The 19,198-nt window shown below is 43.5% G+C and overlaps 1 protein-coding gene across 1 annotated transcript in view; it reads left to right on the top strand.

The window, feature by feature from the left end:
- Positions 1 to 19,198, top strand: part of ARHGAP18 (Rho GTPase activating protein 18) — a 730,387-nt gene that overhangs the window by 515,312 nt on the left and 195,877 nt on the right. Inside the window, exon 10 of the mRNA XM_085611821.1 lies at positions 8,067 to 8,149. Within this exon, the coding sequence (XP_085467947.1) occupies positions 8,067 to 8,149 (83 nt within the window). The remainder of the gene's footprint in view (positions 1 to 8,066; positions 8,150 to 19,198) is intronic.

Raw genomic sequence — 19,198 nt, forward strand, 5'->3', positions numbered from 1 at the left:
TGACGAATCACCGTAAAATTTTCAGGATAGGAGCGGACCGGAGCTGGCCAACAGTTTGGAAACTTTCGCGAAGATTCATCAATCGACGCCAACGTTATTCCAAATAGAATGTTGCGGATTTCCTATGGAAAATAGGTCCTAACTATAACTACCTACTGGCGACTGCCAGTAGGTAATATATATATACATACATATATAATATCAATAATTTAATTGCAAATGTTGCAGTGATATTATCAATGATTTAATAGACAGTGTCATGCGTGATGTAATATGTGGGTTAATTAGCAGTTCATGGCAAGGGTGCAAGTTATAGTTGCCTTAGGGCACGAAAACTAATTTAGAAGAATAGAGCAACATTTAGTAAATAAAATGACACCAAAATTATAAAAATGCAATCAGTAGAACAGGAGTTAATAATTCTTAAAGTGTTAAGCAAAAGTAGCAACAAGAAGCACAAAGTTCCAATCGTTGGTGTCGGGTCGCGCTCAGCCATGTCCAAGTCAGAAGTTCAGCCCAAATGTGATGGAGTGAGGGTCATAGACAGAGACCAGGTTTGCCCTGGTGGAAAGTTTACCTTCTACTTAGTCCATTTGCACGTGACACTCCTAGGCCGTAGCGTACCGTTGGTGGGGACAACAAGGAGATCGTTGTTGGCATGAAGAGCAGGTTACCGAGAAAGCTTCTCGTTGCCAGGAGACATGGGTGATTGTGGCTGACGTGAAAAGCAGGTCACCGTTGGAGCTTCTGTTTGGTGGTAGATGTGGGTGGTCATTCCTGATGTGAAGGGTCAGTTCGCAGTTGCTAGGAGACCGGAGATGCTTCTTTTCTAGCGCAAAGAGCCCAGAACCTCTGGATTTTCACCTGGGGTACAAATCTTGCATTTTTGAGGTAGGAGTACACTCTGATACCAGACGGGTCCAGGACCTGGGAAGGCACCTTTTGGGGGCCAGGACTCACTCCAGCAGAGGCCAGCAGAAAGGTCCAGGCAGGTACGGTTGATGCTAGATAGCTGAAAGGAAGGCCTCTGTTGTGTGCCTGTGGTTCAAACAGGAGGTCAGCCAACTGACCATTGTAGTCACTTCTGGGGGACGGGGTTCAAGGCATGCAAGTTGAGTTTTCCTTCAGGCAGCAGGGCAGTCCTTCTGAATATTCCCAGGTCCAGGAGTGTTCTGATGAGAGTCTCTGAGGGTGCCACTTTTATACCCAGTGCCAGCCTGTCTGTAGGGGATTTCCTCTTTGTCCAGCTTTCCCTTTTCCCTTGAATTTGGCTCCAGTCTGTCTAGGGAGATGATAGGCAGCCAGGTCCTGGTGTGAGCTGCATTGCTAGTGACAGGCACCTTCAGATATCAGGAAGGGGGTGAGCACAGCCCTCAGGCTTTCCTTTGAAGTTCAGAAGGCTCAAGTACAACTCCCCATGGACATCCTGCTCAGAAGAAGAACTCCCTTTCCTATACTCAAGGCCCTATTGTACCCATGTTTTGAAGGAATGTATAACACACCACAGGAGAGCTATTCAAAGTTATGTGACCCTAGACACTGGCAGAAAGGAACTTTTTGTTTAGACAGAAAAATGCCACCTTTCTAAATGTTGCATTTTCAGAACCTAAAATCCAACTCTACCATTAAAGAGGGTTTTACATTACAATTCAAATTGAGTGGAAGAAGCATTTAGTTATCTGTTGCCAAACTACAATTATCATTTATTAAGTATAATAAAGTAAGTTAGTCTATGGGAGGGACAGCCTTGCTACAGTGAAAAATAACTTTAGGGGCTTTTCCTTGTACGTACATGAAAAACTTAGTTACACATTTTGTAATTTTTAAATACCATGCATCCTGCCCTATGAACCTTTTAGGCATACCTGAGGGGTGACTTATAAGAATTAAAAAGGAAGATTCCTGCCTGGAAAAAGGTATTGTTTGCCAGGTCGAAATGGCAATTTAAAAACTGCACTACCAGCTGCAGTGGGAGGAAAGAGACCTGTTTTACAGGGCTCCTTTAATGGATGGCACAATGAGTGCCTCAGTCCACTAGTAACATTTATTTTACAGGCCTTGGGTATATGCAGGCAGTACCATATACTAGGGACTTATAAGTAAATTATATGTGCCAATTAAGAATGGACCATTTTACAATGTTTAAAGGAGAGAACACAAGCATTTTAGCAATGGTTAGCAAGGGCAAAGTGCACAGTCCTAAATACCAACAACAACTGATTCAGCAAAAGAAGGTAAAACTCTGGGGGGAGGGGGGGGGCTGCAGAAAAGGCCCAGTCCAACACCAACCCAAGTTGGGCTTTAGTAATTGATCAATGGTTTGGGACCAGAATTATTGCTGCAAACCACTGATATATAAGTCACCATTTGGAAGGAAAACCTAAAACTGCCCACTTCCAAATTACAAATTGGTAACCATTCTGTGAGGGGGCAACGGAGGCCCAATACCTGAATATAACAAGACTTGCCTGGTCAGATGCCGTCTTGTTGGGAGCATTGAAGTCCGGGCGCCAGAGGTCTAATCATACCGCCTCTCCCGCACAGGCTGCCAACGGACACGCCCAGCAGCAGGACCAATCAACTATGTGGACTGGCCATGAAAAGGAAGCCCAACAGGAAGCGGGCTGTGGCCAGAAGAAGGAAGACACCATAAGGGGACGACCAAACGCGGAAGAATGCCGACCGGAAGGAGCTGCAGCGCTGCCGTACAAAACCGAAGAACAGGAGCCAGAGAACACCGGCATCTCAGACTGGAACCCGTACTGGAGCTCTGACGAAGAGGACCTTGACGTGTGGACCGAGGAGTGGTGGACGCCCCAGGAGAGCCAGAGGTCTCGCCGTAACTCCGGGGAGAGTTGCGGCTATTGCGGTGAGTGGGAAAAAGAGGGGTGGGGTGGAGCGCACTGATTAATATTGCACCGCTCACCACCTGGGGCCTGCATCACATGTTTTGAAGGTTTTTCTTTCTTTTGGTGATTCTTTCTTTATTTTATTAGTTGCACAGTGTTGGACAGTATACAGAAAAACGTACAGGCAAATTTCTATAGAGGAGGTCGGACCAAGACCATAACTCCGCCTTCCAAAACGACATAAACATGAGAGGTGAGAGAGGGGGGGAGCAATAAAAGGGCAACACAACCTCACTAATCATAAGAGTGTCGAAAAAGGAAGAGGGTAAAAAGAAGGTTTCCCTTGTGTAAGGGCTTCACTATTTCACAGTTATGAAGGCCTCTCTGCGTGTGGTGAAGGTTGTTCTTTCCACTCCTCATTTGTCTATTGGACAAACCCTCACCCTCACCATTCCCTTTGTGTTCTCTCGAGCTGTCTTGGGACGTCTGTTTTCTGAAGTCTGTACGTGTGGAAAAGAGAAGAAAACAAAGGCATAGAGCAGCAAAAAGGGACAAACATCACAACGGGACTGAGCACCAAGAGAAAGTCATCACGGCTATACCAAAGTATGCTGGGAAATGCTGGGAAAAGATTTAACTCTTAGAAGAGAAAGCATTCTCTTCCTAAGAAGCTCACTGCATGATTACCTCTCTCCTGCTAGTGTTTAAATAAAGTGGACAAAATTGAGAAACTTATCAGGCCTCCTAGATTTTGTTTCCGCCCATCACACCGACACATTCCAAAACTTGTTTTGCAATTCAGAAGAAAACTCCCAGAATCACAAGATGGATTTGTAGCAAAATAAATAAGTGATTTAGCAGGCTCAAACCCTGTGAATCACAAAATGTGTGACTGCAAATCATTTAGTGCATCTGGCTTTTAGTTCTAAGTACCTGGGGAGGAAACTTCTAGCTACTTCGTCTGTTCTGGAAATGCGAAGGACACCTTGAAAATGTTGAAGAGGTGCTGCATCTGAAGGTGATCCTCATGGTCTGCTTGCACTGATAATGTTGTGCAATTTATTCTATGAGAGGGTATTACAAGTATTAAATGGTGTAAGATTAATTTTGACCCTCCTTATGGTGATCAGGTAATAGGGGTGTTAACTGTATTCTCTTTGAAGTAATTTTCTGTCATTGTTATTTTTTTAAATCAATTCTATGACGATTTTATTTCAGGAGCCTGCAAATGTGGTGTTGCTGTGTTTTGGCATTCCGGATTGTAGAATTCTACTAGAGATGTGTGGAGTTTCTTAGAAGGGTTTTTGGCGTCAATTATTCTTGTGAAATAGTGTTCTCTTTTTGTGGTGCTGTAGGTTCTGTTATACAGTTTAATATGAGTTTTTATGCACCTCTTGATTTTTTTCAATTTCTCTGTAGTATGTTGAGATGTATTTTTATTCCTTTGGTCTTTATTTGTATCTGGTTGTCTAGTGTAATGGAGCTTCAGTTGTGGAAGGTGTTTGTCTTGAGCTTGCATATTTATTGGGGTTATTTCAATGTAAGTTGTTTTTTGAGATCTTGCTGTTTTCAACTGTGTGTAGGTTCTTTTGTTGTCGCTGTCTTTCAAGCGTTAAAAATATGTACTGAAGGTAATTATTTTGTGGTCACTCCGGATTACTGTGGTGTGTTCTGACTATGTCCTGTCCCAGTAGGACATATATGGTTTCCAGAGGGTATCTGGTGGAGTGAGTTAGCCAGAAACAGTTTGTTGTAGGTTGAAGCCCTCAGGGTTGACCAGAATCGCTATGATTGTAGTTGGATTTTTCCTGTCAAAGCATAAATTGAGATCTCCTAGAATGTATAGGTTGGGGTGGTTCAGATGTGTTTTGGTCACAGTATCTAGTAAGACATTTTTCCAATTGGTTTAGTTGACTAATGGTTTATCTATTAAAAGGAAGAAACAAGCAAAAGTTGGAATCGGCGATATCTTACCAGCAAGGATTCAGTCGTCCTTGGTAAAGTTATCATTGCATGTAACTTTTAGTGACTTTCTAAGAATGACTGTCAGACCTCATCCAACTCACAGCTGTCTCATGCCATCTGTTTAAAATGCAGAAGTGGGATAGCATGTTGGAACATTGTAGGTCAAATCATACAGCCCTGATCTAAAAAACTAGGACAAACAAAAGCACCACTCTGATCTAAAAGACCAGGGCTGTCAACGTGCATTCTCACCAAAACTGTAGTATCCCTCTGCAAATGCAGCGGGAAAGGCCAATCCCACAGCTGCTTGGCAGCTGTGAGAAGTTGGCCTGGTATATGCTGCTCACTAATTCTAGTGATCACCTTGTACCATGCCAAACAACCCTTATGGTGGTGGTTGAAGTCAACCTTGATAGACCAGCTATCCTAGTGGTAGCGTGGACAGTGCAGTCTGCAGGCTAAACTCTTGAGGGCATGTGAAGCCAGCTGTTTTACCATATGTAACCTCCTTGAATACCAAATGAAAGGACACCACACAGATATATATTCAAAATATATATGTATTTATTTACTTAAAAGTATCCCCTATACTCTTTATGAGTACAGAAGCACATTCGTTAAAACAAGGCAGTGTTTAAATATACAAAAGTTGCACAATTATGGATGGGCCAGGTGGCCAGCTAAACCATATACTAAAATAGTGGTATAAGAACCACAAATAGAAAGGAAGGAAGGCCTAGGGCCTAGGGAATCACTGGAACGACAAGGAGCTAACTGTAGTTAGTGACCAGGAGGCCCACAGGATGCGTGTGCAGTGTGAAAAGTTACACGCGTGCACCTATTGATTTCAACGGGTGCGTAAAAGTCACAAAGTTAAAGAAAAAGGAGCCTTCCGGATGGACTAGAACCTAGCAACTTGAAACCTAGACACTAGAGATGTTTCTCTACCCAGGAGCACCAGCGTGCCAGCGTTACCTCACCCACAGGAAGCGGGTGCATAGGGGTCAAAGTGCGTCAGGTTTCGTCGTGCAGGTCTATGGAGCCTGAGGATGAAGATGCTGCAGGCGGCCAGGCAGGAAGAGTTCCGGTGGATCCAAGGGTGGATCTGAAGAGTAGAGGACCTGTAAGCAGAGGGGACAGTGTTCAAAGTCACTAGCCAGTGACCGGCGTAGAACCAGGAAGGAACCAGGCGATGTCGGGTGCCAACAGGTGAAGAAGGGAAGCTTGTCTCCCAGCCACGTGGAAGGGAAGGGATCGACGACGACCAGGAGTCACTCACGAGCTGTCCCACGAAGGCTCTAGCTGATGGCGGTGTCGGCTTCTCGATTGGAGCAAACAGGCCTTGGCTAATGCAAGCCACGCAGGAGTCGATGAAAGCTTGGTGCTCTAACCAGCAAGGTCAGAGGGGCTGTTCCTTTTCACAGGAGCAAGGGCCAGTCTGGAGCAATCAGACCAGTGGTGTTGTTCGTAGATTTCGTCACCAAGATGGCCACTAGCCAACGGGCCAGTAACCGGGATGACGCGTCGAGTGGCAAAAAGCATAAGGGGCCCACGCAGATCTCGTGGATGCTGGAGGGCTGGTCTTTGGTGCAAATGCTGCTCAGTGTTGGGGCTTCTCAGGGCCCAAAGCACAGCATTGAGAATGCCTCAGGTGCTGCGCAGTCAGCTTGTCGTGGACGTTCCAAGATGGCCGGTCCCACGTCTCTCGGTGCCTCCACGGGTCTCTTCTTTGCAGGGACTGTGGATCTGGCTTAGAGATGTCTGGGAGTCTGGGTCTTGTCGGGCTCTGGGCTCGGTCTCTGGCGGGAGGCGGCGGCAAAGCAGTCGCTGAGTTGCTGGATGGTGCCTGTATTCACAGGGTTGTCACTCCTTGGCCACAAGGGAGATTCTCTTCAGTCTTCTGTGCAGCAGAACGTCGAAGTCCAGTAGTTCATCTTCTTAAAGTCGAGTTTCAGGATGATCTGAAGTCTTGGGACACAGCTCCTACTCTTATTCCAAATCTAGGGGCCGGATTACCTGCTAGGTCCCTCCTCTGGGTGGGACCAGGAAGGGGGTGGTTACACCCCCTTTCCTTTGTCCAGTTTCGCGCCAGGTCTGGGGCTGGAGAGCCCCAGCTCCGGTTTGAACTGGCATATGCACAGGGACACCTTGTGTGCCCCAGGCATGTCTCAATCTATTCAGCCCTCCCTAACCCACTACACAAAATCCTATCTGGGGTGGTGCAATCACCTCCCCTGACAGGAAACCCTTTGTCCACACCTCCCAAGCTGGAAGGACTCCCAGCAACAGGAGGGCAGACTTGTGTCTGTGGTGGCAGCATCCATTTTGTGATGCTGAGGCTCTGTCTAACTTTACCCGGGTTTCAGGTTAGGTACATGTCATGTCCCTCTAGAAGGGTGGAATGCTACCCCCGTCGCCAGAACTGGCGAGGGGGTAGTATTCCAAATCGTATGACACCTTACTCAACATGTTTTGATAAAGCCAAACCAAAGTTAGCATTTGACTGCGAGGTACATAATGCACTTAAGAGTATATGGTATGGCAATATCATTAAACAGCTAAAGGACGTTGTTCCGAAAGCTGCAGACAGGCTCAGCTCATGCCAGAGCACCATCTCACATGAAACCAAGCACTCTGCCTCCAGGATTGTTAAGGCCTGCCATAGGAGTGGCTGATAGGTTACCATGTGTCCATATATGTTAGATATAGATATACTATATCTAAGTAAGAGGTGATTACACCAACTTACCCCAGCTGAGTGATCAGCCAGTTGTGTCAAATAGTGAGGCCAGGCCAGGGCTGGCATAATACGTGCTGCAGCCCCTGGTAGGCCTTGGATACACCTATGCCCTGGGTACCTGGGGTACACTGTTACAGGGTCCAATAAGGTGAACCAGTTCCAATTGGTAATGCACCTAGTGTGCATTGGCATTAATTTAGGGAGAGAGCAGCAGGACTGTGGGTCTGATTAGCAGGCCCACAGCCACACTAAGTCATAAAACCAGTGAAGCAAAAGCAAAAATTTAGGGTGACCATAGGATAGCAGACCCTACTCTCCTACAGCAGCCACCTCTTGCCTTACACAAAAAGTTTTTGTTTCCGGGGGAGACTGAATAAATATGTGTTAGTTGTGTGAAGCGGCTTTCACTTTGGTATGATTCTAGTATTGTGGAAATTGTGATGATACTATGGTGACAAGCATTCCTTTTTTGTGTTCTGTGAGTCTGAGTTTTCGATCTCAATATTTTTTAGATCTTCCCTCCAGGAAGCAGCAGCTGCAGGCTCTGAATCTTTTGATGCTCCTTCTTCCAGATGCAAACAGGGACACGCTAAAGGTCAGTCATTTGAATTTTGATAGTTTTACTGTACTCTTTCCGTTTCCAAATCAGGAACACATACTTGAACATTTTTAAGCATGTCACTTTTTTATGCCTTTGACTGGAATTGACAACTTGCTGCTCGACCTTTATTATGGCACTGACTTTGTTTCAGTTTGGTCTAAGTAATCGAATGAATAGCTTTTAAGTGGCTCCATGTTGTGTGTGGCACTTTCATCCAGTCTGGCTGTTTATCCAACAGCGCTTTGCATGGTATTGGCATGGTATTCACGTTACCTTTAGCTGCAAGTTGCAGCTGCACCTAAAATATTTCACAAGAAATATTTAGGTGTAATACGATCATGTGTATTAATCATTGCCCATCTCAATTTCCTTCCCCATTACCACAAATGTTCCAAATTACACATAAATATCATAGGTGTTGCCTTTAAAATATAATCACATAGAATCATACAAACACTTCCAGTCACACAAGTGAACTTGTCAAATTAGTTTGACTGTGTACAAGCAGTCATATTGTTCATACTCCTACAAAGACATGTCTAATCTTCTTGTCTTCCTTGCGTTCTGGTGGAATTTCTCTAACATAGAAATTAGGCATAATATCATGTGTTCCAGGTTCTTGTACTACATTGCGGATGTTGTATTATCATGATATGTGGTTTTGATGTTGAGCTGAGTCTTGTGACTTCCTCTTAGTTTCCTTTTATGACCACACATTGCTGGTCTGTGTGCCACATGCATTTGAATCACTTATCAGGAACTAATCTGTTCTCATCTCTTTTTAAATGCATTGCAGTGTTCTGTCTTTCCAGTAATAGCAAGGAGTGGGGGAGGTGGTGTTTCTCTGTGTAGTACTATTATAATTGTGTTCCTTTTTAGCTTGCATTTGCTGTCTTTACATTCACCTATCAATGTGTGCTAATGCTCACAAGTAATGCTTTAAGACAGAGTAAAACAATAGACACATTGGGGTCACTCTTGTTTTATGTCCTGGGTGGCTATTTCTCTAGTGTGTTGTACTCTTATTGTTTTTTTTGTTTTGTTGTTGTGCAGGAGGGAGTTGGGTGGGTCCTCAAGTCTGTGGGTCCTCCTGGTTTAGTGGCAATACATGTATCTGGCAGGAGACGAAGTAAAAACCTCTCCCGCCCATTCACACTCCTCCTTTTTATTTGGCCAGCCGAAAAGACCCACAAAAACAGGTGCACATTTTTTTTTATATTTCACAGGTTTTTTATGAAAAATTCAGGATTTTTCCAAACATGCAGATTTCTAGTGAATCACAATATTGCTATAAACTGGAGGCTCTGAATAAATGTCTGCAATAGACACTTCTGTATAATGATGATGCAAAAATAGCCACCTCTTTTCGTCTGACCAGAGCTCTGACCATGTATAGGACTTGCGTTGGCTTTTGCAATGCCCTTTGATTGAAGCAAAACCCCTGAGTGGTGCTAGCAAATCATCTCATGCGTCCATTTGATTTAGAAGTCTCTGTTGGTTTCTGGGCAAGAAGAAATGTAGTCTGGCAGTTTGGTCTGAAGAGATGTTATAGTTGGATCAGGACCCTGGATGATTTTCTTAAGTTTGGCACCTGCCTGTAGGGCAATGGCCACTGTGAGACAAGATTAGCAATCAGTGATTAATTAATTAATTCCACCATCATTCTTGTTTTAATATTCCTCTATTGGGTGCTGGTCAAGGATATATATGGCTACAGGATCATCTAGCTCACCCATGTTAAAGCACATTAAAAAAAATATAACTTTCTATTCACTGCATATACCTCAAGGCTAAGAATCATTGCTTGCCCCTTAAAAACCTGTTAAATCCAAATAAAGTCCACAACTTCAGACACATACAAGAGTGACCACCTCCAACCAGGTCATTAAAACACTGTTTCCAGTCGTGGAGTGATAGGCTAATGCATTCTTGATGCCTTGTTCTCGCAAATCTCCTTTTGAACTAATTAGACTAACATGTATGGAACCAATAACTTGTAGGTGGAAAGTACATGACTGGTGGTCGAGTTGCCTTAGGTAGTGTGGTAACTAGATATGACACTGTGTGGTTCACGTGCTCCCATGCACCTTGCCCTCCATTCTAGATCATTTACCACTGACACTGGTTTTTTCCATAAATATTGTGCTTGTCTGAGGTGTTCTGCTACTTTAGTTTCTCCTGTTACTCTATAATAAGGGTCCTTATTCACTGCAAAATGCTGCATTTTATGTGTTACAACCTGTGGACTGTTAATTGTTATACCTATCGTCTTGCAGCTCATGTTGCTCACTTTGCTCTTACTCCATTGTTGACCCATACATTGCAGGCAGTAACGTGGCCTAACTGAAACCAAAATAAAAATGGTAAAAAGACATCAGGACTGCAGACAGTGTCCATAATGACCTGGAGCGAGGTGGTCGCCCTACGCACTCCTCACTTGACCATCAAAACCCTCTGCCTTATTTTTCTAAATCTGAAACATGTAGTGTCGGTTGCTATGTTGTCTATCCTCCTTCATTCAGCACTATATACCTTTGGACTTTGATACCCAAACGTTGCTAGCTCTTTGCAAACAATAATCTCTAAAAACATAAATATAGTATTCAAAGTAATAAGGCTAGTTGTTTTAAAGTAAATTCCAAGTTTTGAAATGCAATTGGTATGTTTTGTGCCTATACACTGACATGCCAAAGTAAAATTACAAAAAAAACACATGGGAAAGTACAATATATGTATGTCAAGTGGGAGAGGATGCAATAAGGGTAAAATCTTATTACGACCTTTGGGCCTTGCACATAATCAAATCACCCTGAATAGCAAAAACTATAGAATTCTTCCCAAAAAAGAAGAGAGAATTTTTCTCCAGGCACCTGTATCTGAGGCAATGGAAATAGATCAAACGCATCAATCTAAATAACAGGCATTTGGTTCTTTACAAAGATTTTCTGCTAGTTTGTTCTAAATATTAATTGATAGCCATCCTCTACAGGTTACTTGAATGTCATCACACTAACGTAGGTTACTTTGTCCCCCATTTCCTGATGTAACACCTGCAAAGAAGAATCACACCTGCTACCCATTCCTCCCATGTCTTCCAGGGTTGAAATATTTGTGGCAGAAAGTGAAGTCTGTAGCACCCCTTTTATGTACTACCATGACAGAGCCACACCATTTTCATAGTACCTGCACCATCATTCGCTGCCTGTTGGGCTCATTTTACCATAACCATGCCAGTATGTGCAGCCTCACCCCATTCTGTATCTCCATGGCTGGAGCTTCTGCCAGCCGACCTCTTTCCAAATGGCTGACTCATATGCTAACTTTGGCCCAACGAAAGTCCATCCCACCAATCAGTCTGCAGTACAAGACATACACCACCCATGTCGCTCATCATCTGCCATCACTTTGTGCACCACTGAGGACCTGCTACTCAAAATTTTAAGCCGCACTCGTGCTAGCCACTTTCCAAATGAATATAGTCTGCACCATAATTATTTTCTGGAAATCTATAAACTTCCCTGAATCTTTAAATTTGTTTACTGGTCAAAACCTGAGCACATGAGCTACGATTAAATTAATTATCTCGTCAGACTAAACTAGGCCAGTTAGTATGTTCAGGCAGCCATAATTACACTACGCAAACACTTTTACAGAGTCTTCCTTTACTTGCATGATACCAATACCAATCTTGACATACATGCCTTGAATTATGAAACAAATTGGGTCAGCCCTGTAACCACATGGAGCCAGGTGCATAGAAGTAGATAAACACCACTTTTTTGCACTGGAATAATTATTTACAGTTGCATAACCATTATATTTAACGTCTGACATGGATCCCATATTTTTCATAAAAAATAGCTATACCCATACTAGTGTAAATAGAATAAATGCTTTTTAATTAGACATAAAGGTGCTCAGTGCTAACAGCGCCATAAAAACAATAGCATGTAAGTGTGTACAGCAAAGACAGTTGTCTTCGATCTTCTCACAGAGGCATAATAAAATAAATTAAGTTATGAGCCCCACAGTCAATATGTTACATAAAATTCAAATTGACAAGAGTGTAAATGGCGATTCCACCTAATACAACTTTAAGGACGTCATTAGGGCGTGATAGGTTATAGAATGAGCAAGATGTAAGAATTACGAATAAAAGAATAAGGCATTAAGAATTCATTGTGGTCATGTACAAAAGTGGCAATATTCTTCTTACTTGGATCATGAAACAATCTTGGATATCCAAGAATACTATACATATAAAGAGAAAAAAAGAATATTTGCTTAAAAACTAAAAGAGAATGTTTATGGAAAGGTAGTGCTGAATAGTGTATGATGAGAATCTTCACATAAAATGTTGACAAAAAGACTTCTAGATTAATGAAAAAGCCAGAGGATGCTGGTATAAAAAGTAAATCTCCTAGATCAGAAAATCAGAGAAACAGCACAAGGCAAGAATAAATAACAGGAAATTTCATGCCACTGTATCTGAAGTGAGGGTAGTCAAAGTTAAAAGAAATTTATATGATCAAAACTTGATAAATGAACTAGACGAGAATAGGATGATGGCTTGCACCCCCTTCTCCAACCAAACAAGAAAAAAAGGCCCATAAGCACTTATCTGCCTTACATAAATATGGCTGCCTTGAAAATGGGGACGTTGCCCTCAGTCGTCCACAGTGGTGGAACAAAATGATTGACAATAAATTACTGCAAAAATTACTTGAAGAATTACTTCCTCAAAATCGAAAGTAATAAACACAGAAAAAAGACTAGAACAGAGAGCGCCATCCGGTGAGTCCAGATATGTATACTTGCTAACAAAACTTAAACAACAAATTAGGAGAATTCATAAAGAGATTCTCTTTAAGTTTATGCACCGAGGATTTTAAGAAATCACACTCTATGGGATAAATCCCCTACACGGGATGTGGTGAACATACATCACGTGTACATGGGCATATCATTGAGTCAGCAGAAACATTAGAAATGATGTAAAGCTGGCAATAACAAGGCTTCAGCTAGATATTTTGAAAATACGCTACTTTATTCCTCTATCACATTCAAGTCATGTTTGATATCACATTGCAAAATCCAGTAGCAGAATTTTGGAGCGCAGCACTAACACCTGTCTTTAAAGACAAAGGATACTGCACAAATCCCGGAATCCTGGCTAGGATCAATAATTAGCCCAATTTTCCAACAGGGCGACAGTAATCTCCCAAATAATTACTGGCGTATTGCCCTCATTGATGTGGAGGCAAAATACTTTGCAGGAACCATATTGGATGAATTAACAGCGTGGGCATCCAAAAACTCCATTATTCCAATTAACCAAACAGGGTTCTGCCAGGGCCAAGGTACCATAACCAACATCATGACATTAACCTAATTAATGGATGCAGCAAAAGAGGCTAAATCCCCTCTATTCCTTTGCTTCATTGATTACACTGCTGCTTTTGGTCACGTTGATTGCTCCAATCTCTGGCGGAAACTGGAAAATTGGGGAATACCAAAACTCCTTTTGAACCTGCGTAAACTACTGCACACAAACACCTGGATTAAGGTCAAACTAGGAGCTGGAATGCACCTTTCTAAACAAATTCCGACCACAAAAGGCCTAAAGCAAGGATGCGTTCTAGCTCCGTTATTATTTAATCTCCTTCTCGCAGACCTGCCAGGAGAACTCGACAAATGTCCATCTCACGCCCCAAAATGGGGAAAATACCGCTGTCAAACTTGCTGTACGTGGATGATTTGGTTTTGATAAGCCGGACCCCTGTCGGCCTTCAACATCTTTTAAATGTAACCTATACCTTTTCAGAAAGGAACTCCCTGCAAATAAACTTCAAAAAAACTAATGTCATGGCAGTAAATTACTTAAAAAAGAAAAAGATCAACTGGCATCTAAACAGACAGAAGTTTGACTCGGTAACCAGCTATAAATACCTGGGAGTTCTTATGGACCACTAAAATACGTTTGAACCTCAACTAGAGTCCCTGTGGGCGAAGGGGACTGCAACGTATCTGGCGATAAAATCAATAAAGAACAAACTGCCCGACTTAACTTTTGACCCCTTGCTCCAGGTACTGCGTGCAAAGCTGCAGCCGACCCTTACATATGGGAATGAATCCCTTCAAGGAAAGGACGCTGCAGTCCTGGACACAGTGATGGCAAATTCCTATTGAGCATTCTTCCACCTGCCAAAATATGCTTCACTAGCACAAATACGGCTGGAATTTGGCCTACAAACACAAACGCTGGGAAGACCGGCTGCGTACGTAATCAGCTGGCACAAGATTTGCAGCGCACAGGTTGGGTCTCTAAATTAAAATCTCTGGGAAGATCTACTCTGCCACAGAAAATCCTCTGCCAGGGACTACCTGTTTGAATTCCTCAAAGTACTGGGACTGTCAGACCTCTTGACCCTCACCGACCTTTTGACTTTTAAAAAAATCGTGAAAAAATCAAATTGAATTATATTCACCATTGAGGATAAGGAGGCACTTGCCAAAAGGGCACATGGCTGGATAACGCATAATGACTACGGAACATTGCAACCACAATCTAATGTTAAAACCAGAGTAAAAATAAAGACGAAAGAAAGTTTTCAAAGCTACGCCTCGAAGTAATCCCGCTCACCCCTCACCTGCCACCCTGGGAAAGGAAAGACAGCTTGCAGTTCTGCCGCTTATGCAGAGCCGGCAAGGAGGACATTATTCATGTGAGCACGGCATTCGGACCTGCAGGCAAGCAGTAAAACTGTTCTTCAACCCAGTCGAGACACAACTAAACTGCCGGCTTACAAAGTTCTTCGATCTAGTAGTAAAAAGGCACAAGAGCATGCTGCAAGTGGACTGACGGCAGCCTGAAATACCCAAGTCACACCTACGGTCCATCGGCGTTGAAGTAATAAGGGAATAACGTAGAAGCGAACAGCTTGCCCTCAGCTCATTAACGCCACAACTAGCTCCACCTTGAGAAAAACACCCAAAGCGTTAATATCTTTCACTTAACCCGTGCATTGCGAACAAAGTTTAAGAGTGAGGTTTAGGCTGCCCACGACTAGGTTTTAGTTAGAGAAGCACAAGCACTTTACAGACTACCCCAACCTAAGTAACTTAAGCAACTTCTTTAGCTTATTGGACAACGAGCCATGCACCTTAAGACCTATCGACAATTCCGGAACCAAACTGCGTAATCTAATACAATGCGAAAGAAGGACTTTAAATCGTATCTTGATTTTGTAAAGCTGCCACCTAGATCAGGTCAATTGCAAACTGTTTATTGATCTAGAAATCCAAGCACTTTGCAATTCACTTGATCAAGAAGAATTTACCTGACACTGATGCATTTGCTCTTTAACACATTGGTGAATATAATTGAACAGTGTCATTTTAAAAGTTGTTTAAAAGAATTTTAATCTTGTTTTATCGCTGCAAAGGTTTTAATTATTCATGCACAATAAAATATACATTTACATTTACAGTAGCAGTCTGCTTTGTTCATCAAAAGTTGTATGTCTCCTCCCCTCCATGATTCTGTAATGACTTCAGTCATTTGCCACTCTGTCATCACCAGAGTGGTTTTCACCTACAAAATGTTGGACCAAGGGGGCAGTCATTACCAAAAATGTTATCCTACTCCAGTGTTGCCACAGTCTGATTTTTATCTTTTGTGTAGCTGATGTACAACAATTTAAACAGGCAATGCAGTGCATTAATGACATTGTTGGTATTACAATTAGAGACATGTCTGTATTTACTTAACACTACTTTGTAAAAATTCCTTCTAGTTATAGGTGAATTAGTACAACTAAATTTCCAGATTGAAAGTGATCAATACTTTTATCAAGGCCTCAGACTTCAACTATACTAGGGGTTTTGTTCACTCAGTATATTTGCATGAACAGGATGATCCTGTGAGTTCTTGCCTATTCTGAAGGTAAAGATAGGTAATTAATTTGTTAAACCAATGGATTCTACTAGTGGCCAGTTGGTTTTTATTTTTTACTATCTGAACCTCTTTATAGGAGGAAAGTAGACAATTCTATTACATTGTGGTCTCTTTTGAGGAGTTAATAGGTATTCATGAGGCTTTTTAAGTGATCTTCTAATTAATCAATTTGGGTACCCACTGGCGAGACAGTTTTGGCTTCGTATTATTCCCTTGAGAAAGTAATTATTTCCCCATTTACGCTTTCTACAAATGTGGAGACACTGGCCAAAGGGAGGCTATCTTTCTGAGCTTTATGATGATTGCTTGAGCATTCCATGGGCTGCAGAAAAGACTAATACCCAAGTGATTGTCAGAGGGGGTAATAGTCAAATCCATAAAATCAATAGAAATCTTGCTGCATATATGTAAAATGCAAGTCAGGTATCAGAAAGTTCAACCAATGGATACATTATTTGAATAATGCCTCTGCAGCCTGCCAAACTATGAATATATAATTAATATATATTTTCCAAATCAAATGGTCATAGTATGGATTGGACATCGAGTCAAATATTTGCACTGAGAACAGTGGGCAAAAGTTCAGCAGAGCTGGCTACAAAGCAAGCCCCACCAGTGTACCTTTTTCCTGCAGGTAAAAGGACCCATCAAAGAAAAAGTAGTTTTTTGTCAAAGAAAGTTCCAAAAGTGAAATGATAACTTTAGTGTGAGGTCAATGAAAGACGCTTCTTGTTTGTTTAATACTTCTGTAATCACTTTCATGCCTTCTCTCTGAAGAATATTTGTGTAAAAAGATTGTGTCCACTGTAACTAAAAAAATCAGAGATGGGGTCAAATGGAGTGTACTCAGATTTCTTTCCCTAGTCCGATTTATTCCGTACAACTGGTGGAACAACAAGTTTGATGAACATATCTAAATACTTGCCTAATAGTACCAAAACTGAACTGTATGCTGAGACAATAGGTCTACGGGGGGGGCAGGAGGGGGGGGGGAGGAGCTTTCTGGTTGTTATGAATATCAGGAAGGGTGTGCAAGACAGAGGTTTGGGGCCATTACACATTATGAAAAGATTGTTCTGGACTGCTCGGATAGCCATCGTTTTATGCCCAATATGTCGGATATCATGTTTAACTTGTCTCTGAATCGCCTCCTTTTAGGAATATTTAAGTGTCTCAAAGTTGTTATTGCTGTCCTTTCGTCCTTAGTAACATTATAAGGAATATACTAATGCAGTGCCTTCAATTGGGAAAGTTACTTCAAACTCGCGCTTTCAAATGCCAAGAGTTGAGGTGCATTTTAGCCTAGGGGGGCGGGCGGATAAAAATGTGAAAGTAACATTTAGGTGCTGAAAATATCGGTATGTTCCTTAGTGACCAAACTGAGTCATCATGGACACACTGACCTACTGATGTCCATTTGCGCCCAAGAGACAGTATTAGATGGTCAGGTGCCTTAAAAACAAGCGAGCGGCTAACACTGTCTCTTATGTGCCACTGGGGTAAAAGTATGTTCGAGGCATGTGGGCTGCTGAATTCATATCTGTGCATAGATCGCCGCCTAGTGTTGGGGCCGGATGAATGCACATTGTTGTCCTGGAAGAGTCTTCGAAGTATCACGAGATAGGTGGCTCCTCCCCTGGACTACAGTCCGCATGGGCATCCTCTCCATCCTTAGATTGTTTTTTTCCGCCATTGGGTTCGGATGTGCTTATCTTAGCTCAAGTTAGGAAACTTTAGTTTAAGGCCAAAAGGCCTTTAGATCTCGTCGGTACTGTTCCCGTTCGGTATCGACCAGTTTCGTTTGTGTTTTAGCACCTTCTTCACGCTTTTCGGATCCGCTTTGGTCCGAACATCGAACTTCGATCGACGATGGAATCGAGGACTCCCTTCAAGAGATGTCCTTTATGCCACGCGAAATACCCACACATCGACGTCCATCCGGTATGCAACAAATGTCTCTCACCGGATCACGATGAGTCGAAATGTATGGCCTGCGCCCGGTTCCGCTCAAAGAAGACTCTCCGGAATCGACGGGCAGCGAGATTGGAGGCACAGAAACGGCGCCTGCCCCGGCCAACATCTTTAGCACCGAGGACGAAGACGCCGAGAGCGTAGAAGACGTAGACTCCAGCCACGCTTCCGAACACGACTCCCGATCGGAAGACGACGATGAGGTGATCTTTGACGATGAGGTGATCTTTGAGGGCGAAGACGTCGTCGAAGAGGTAGGAGACTACAATGAGGCCCTTGGGGCCGAGGAAGATAGCTCCAGCGAAGAGCTAGGCCAACCCGTCGATACGGAGGCCGAGAGACTAAGTCGTCATAAGGCTCAGGTCGAGGGATCGCTTGCGGGCCTTACCCAAGATCAGTCACACGGTTCTTCGGCCCCGCCTCAAGGCCCGGCCTCGAACATTTCACAGGAGCCATTATTATCGAAGACGACCGGATTCCCTTCAGTGAAACCAAAACCGTCCGTCGCACCGGTTACATCGAAAGTGAAACAGGTTGCGATCGGATCGAAGGCCTCGAAGCCCTCCACTCCTTCGACGCCGGCACAGGTCATCGGCACCGAACGCGCCAAACGAGATTTCGGTGCCGAGCTCACCGCGACGGGTCCCGACGCCGAGCCAAAGAAGAAGGCCCTCGGTCCCCACAAGGCGCCTCGGCCTATGGCACCGAAGATTACAGCCCAACCCACCAAGGTCAAGGTGGTCGACCCGTCTGCGTCGACATCAAAGACGGCGGCGCCTGCCAAATCATCGACTCCGACGAGCGTCGATACCTCCCTTCGGATCGACGACCTAAAGACTGGAAATAAGTCGGATGCCGCTTCGACGCCTACCTCTAAGGTGCCGATCAGTTCCAAGGCGCCATCTGCGTTCACCTTGCAACAGGTCTCAGCATCGTTGCAACGCATCAGAGACCGGGCAACCCTCCACTCTACGTCGGGTCCCGAAATGCACAAGGCCGCATAATCACACTCTGCGCCGGCGCACATCACATTTGGATTGCCGCCACCCACGGCACCGATATTGTTCGAAATTCAGACACGTGTCCGCCAAACACAGTCACTATCCACTGGACAA

Source organism: Triturus cristatus, chromosome 6 (assembly GCF_964204655.1).
Source record: "Triturus cristatus chromosome 6, aTriCri1.1, whole genome shotgun sequence".
Classification (NCBI taxonomy): Eukaryota; Metazoa; Chordata; class Amphibia; order Caudata; family Salamandridae; genus Triturus; species Triturus cristatus.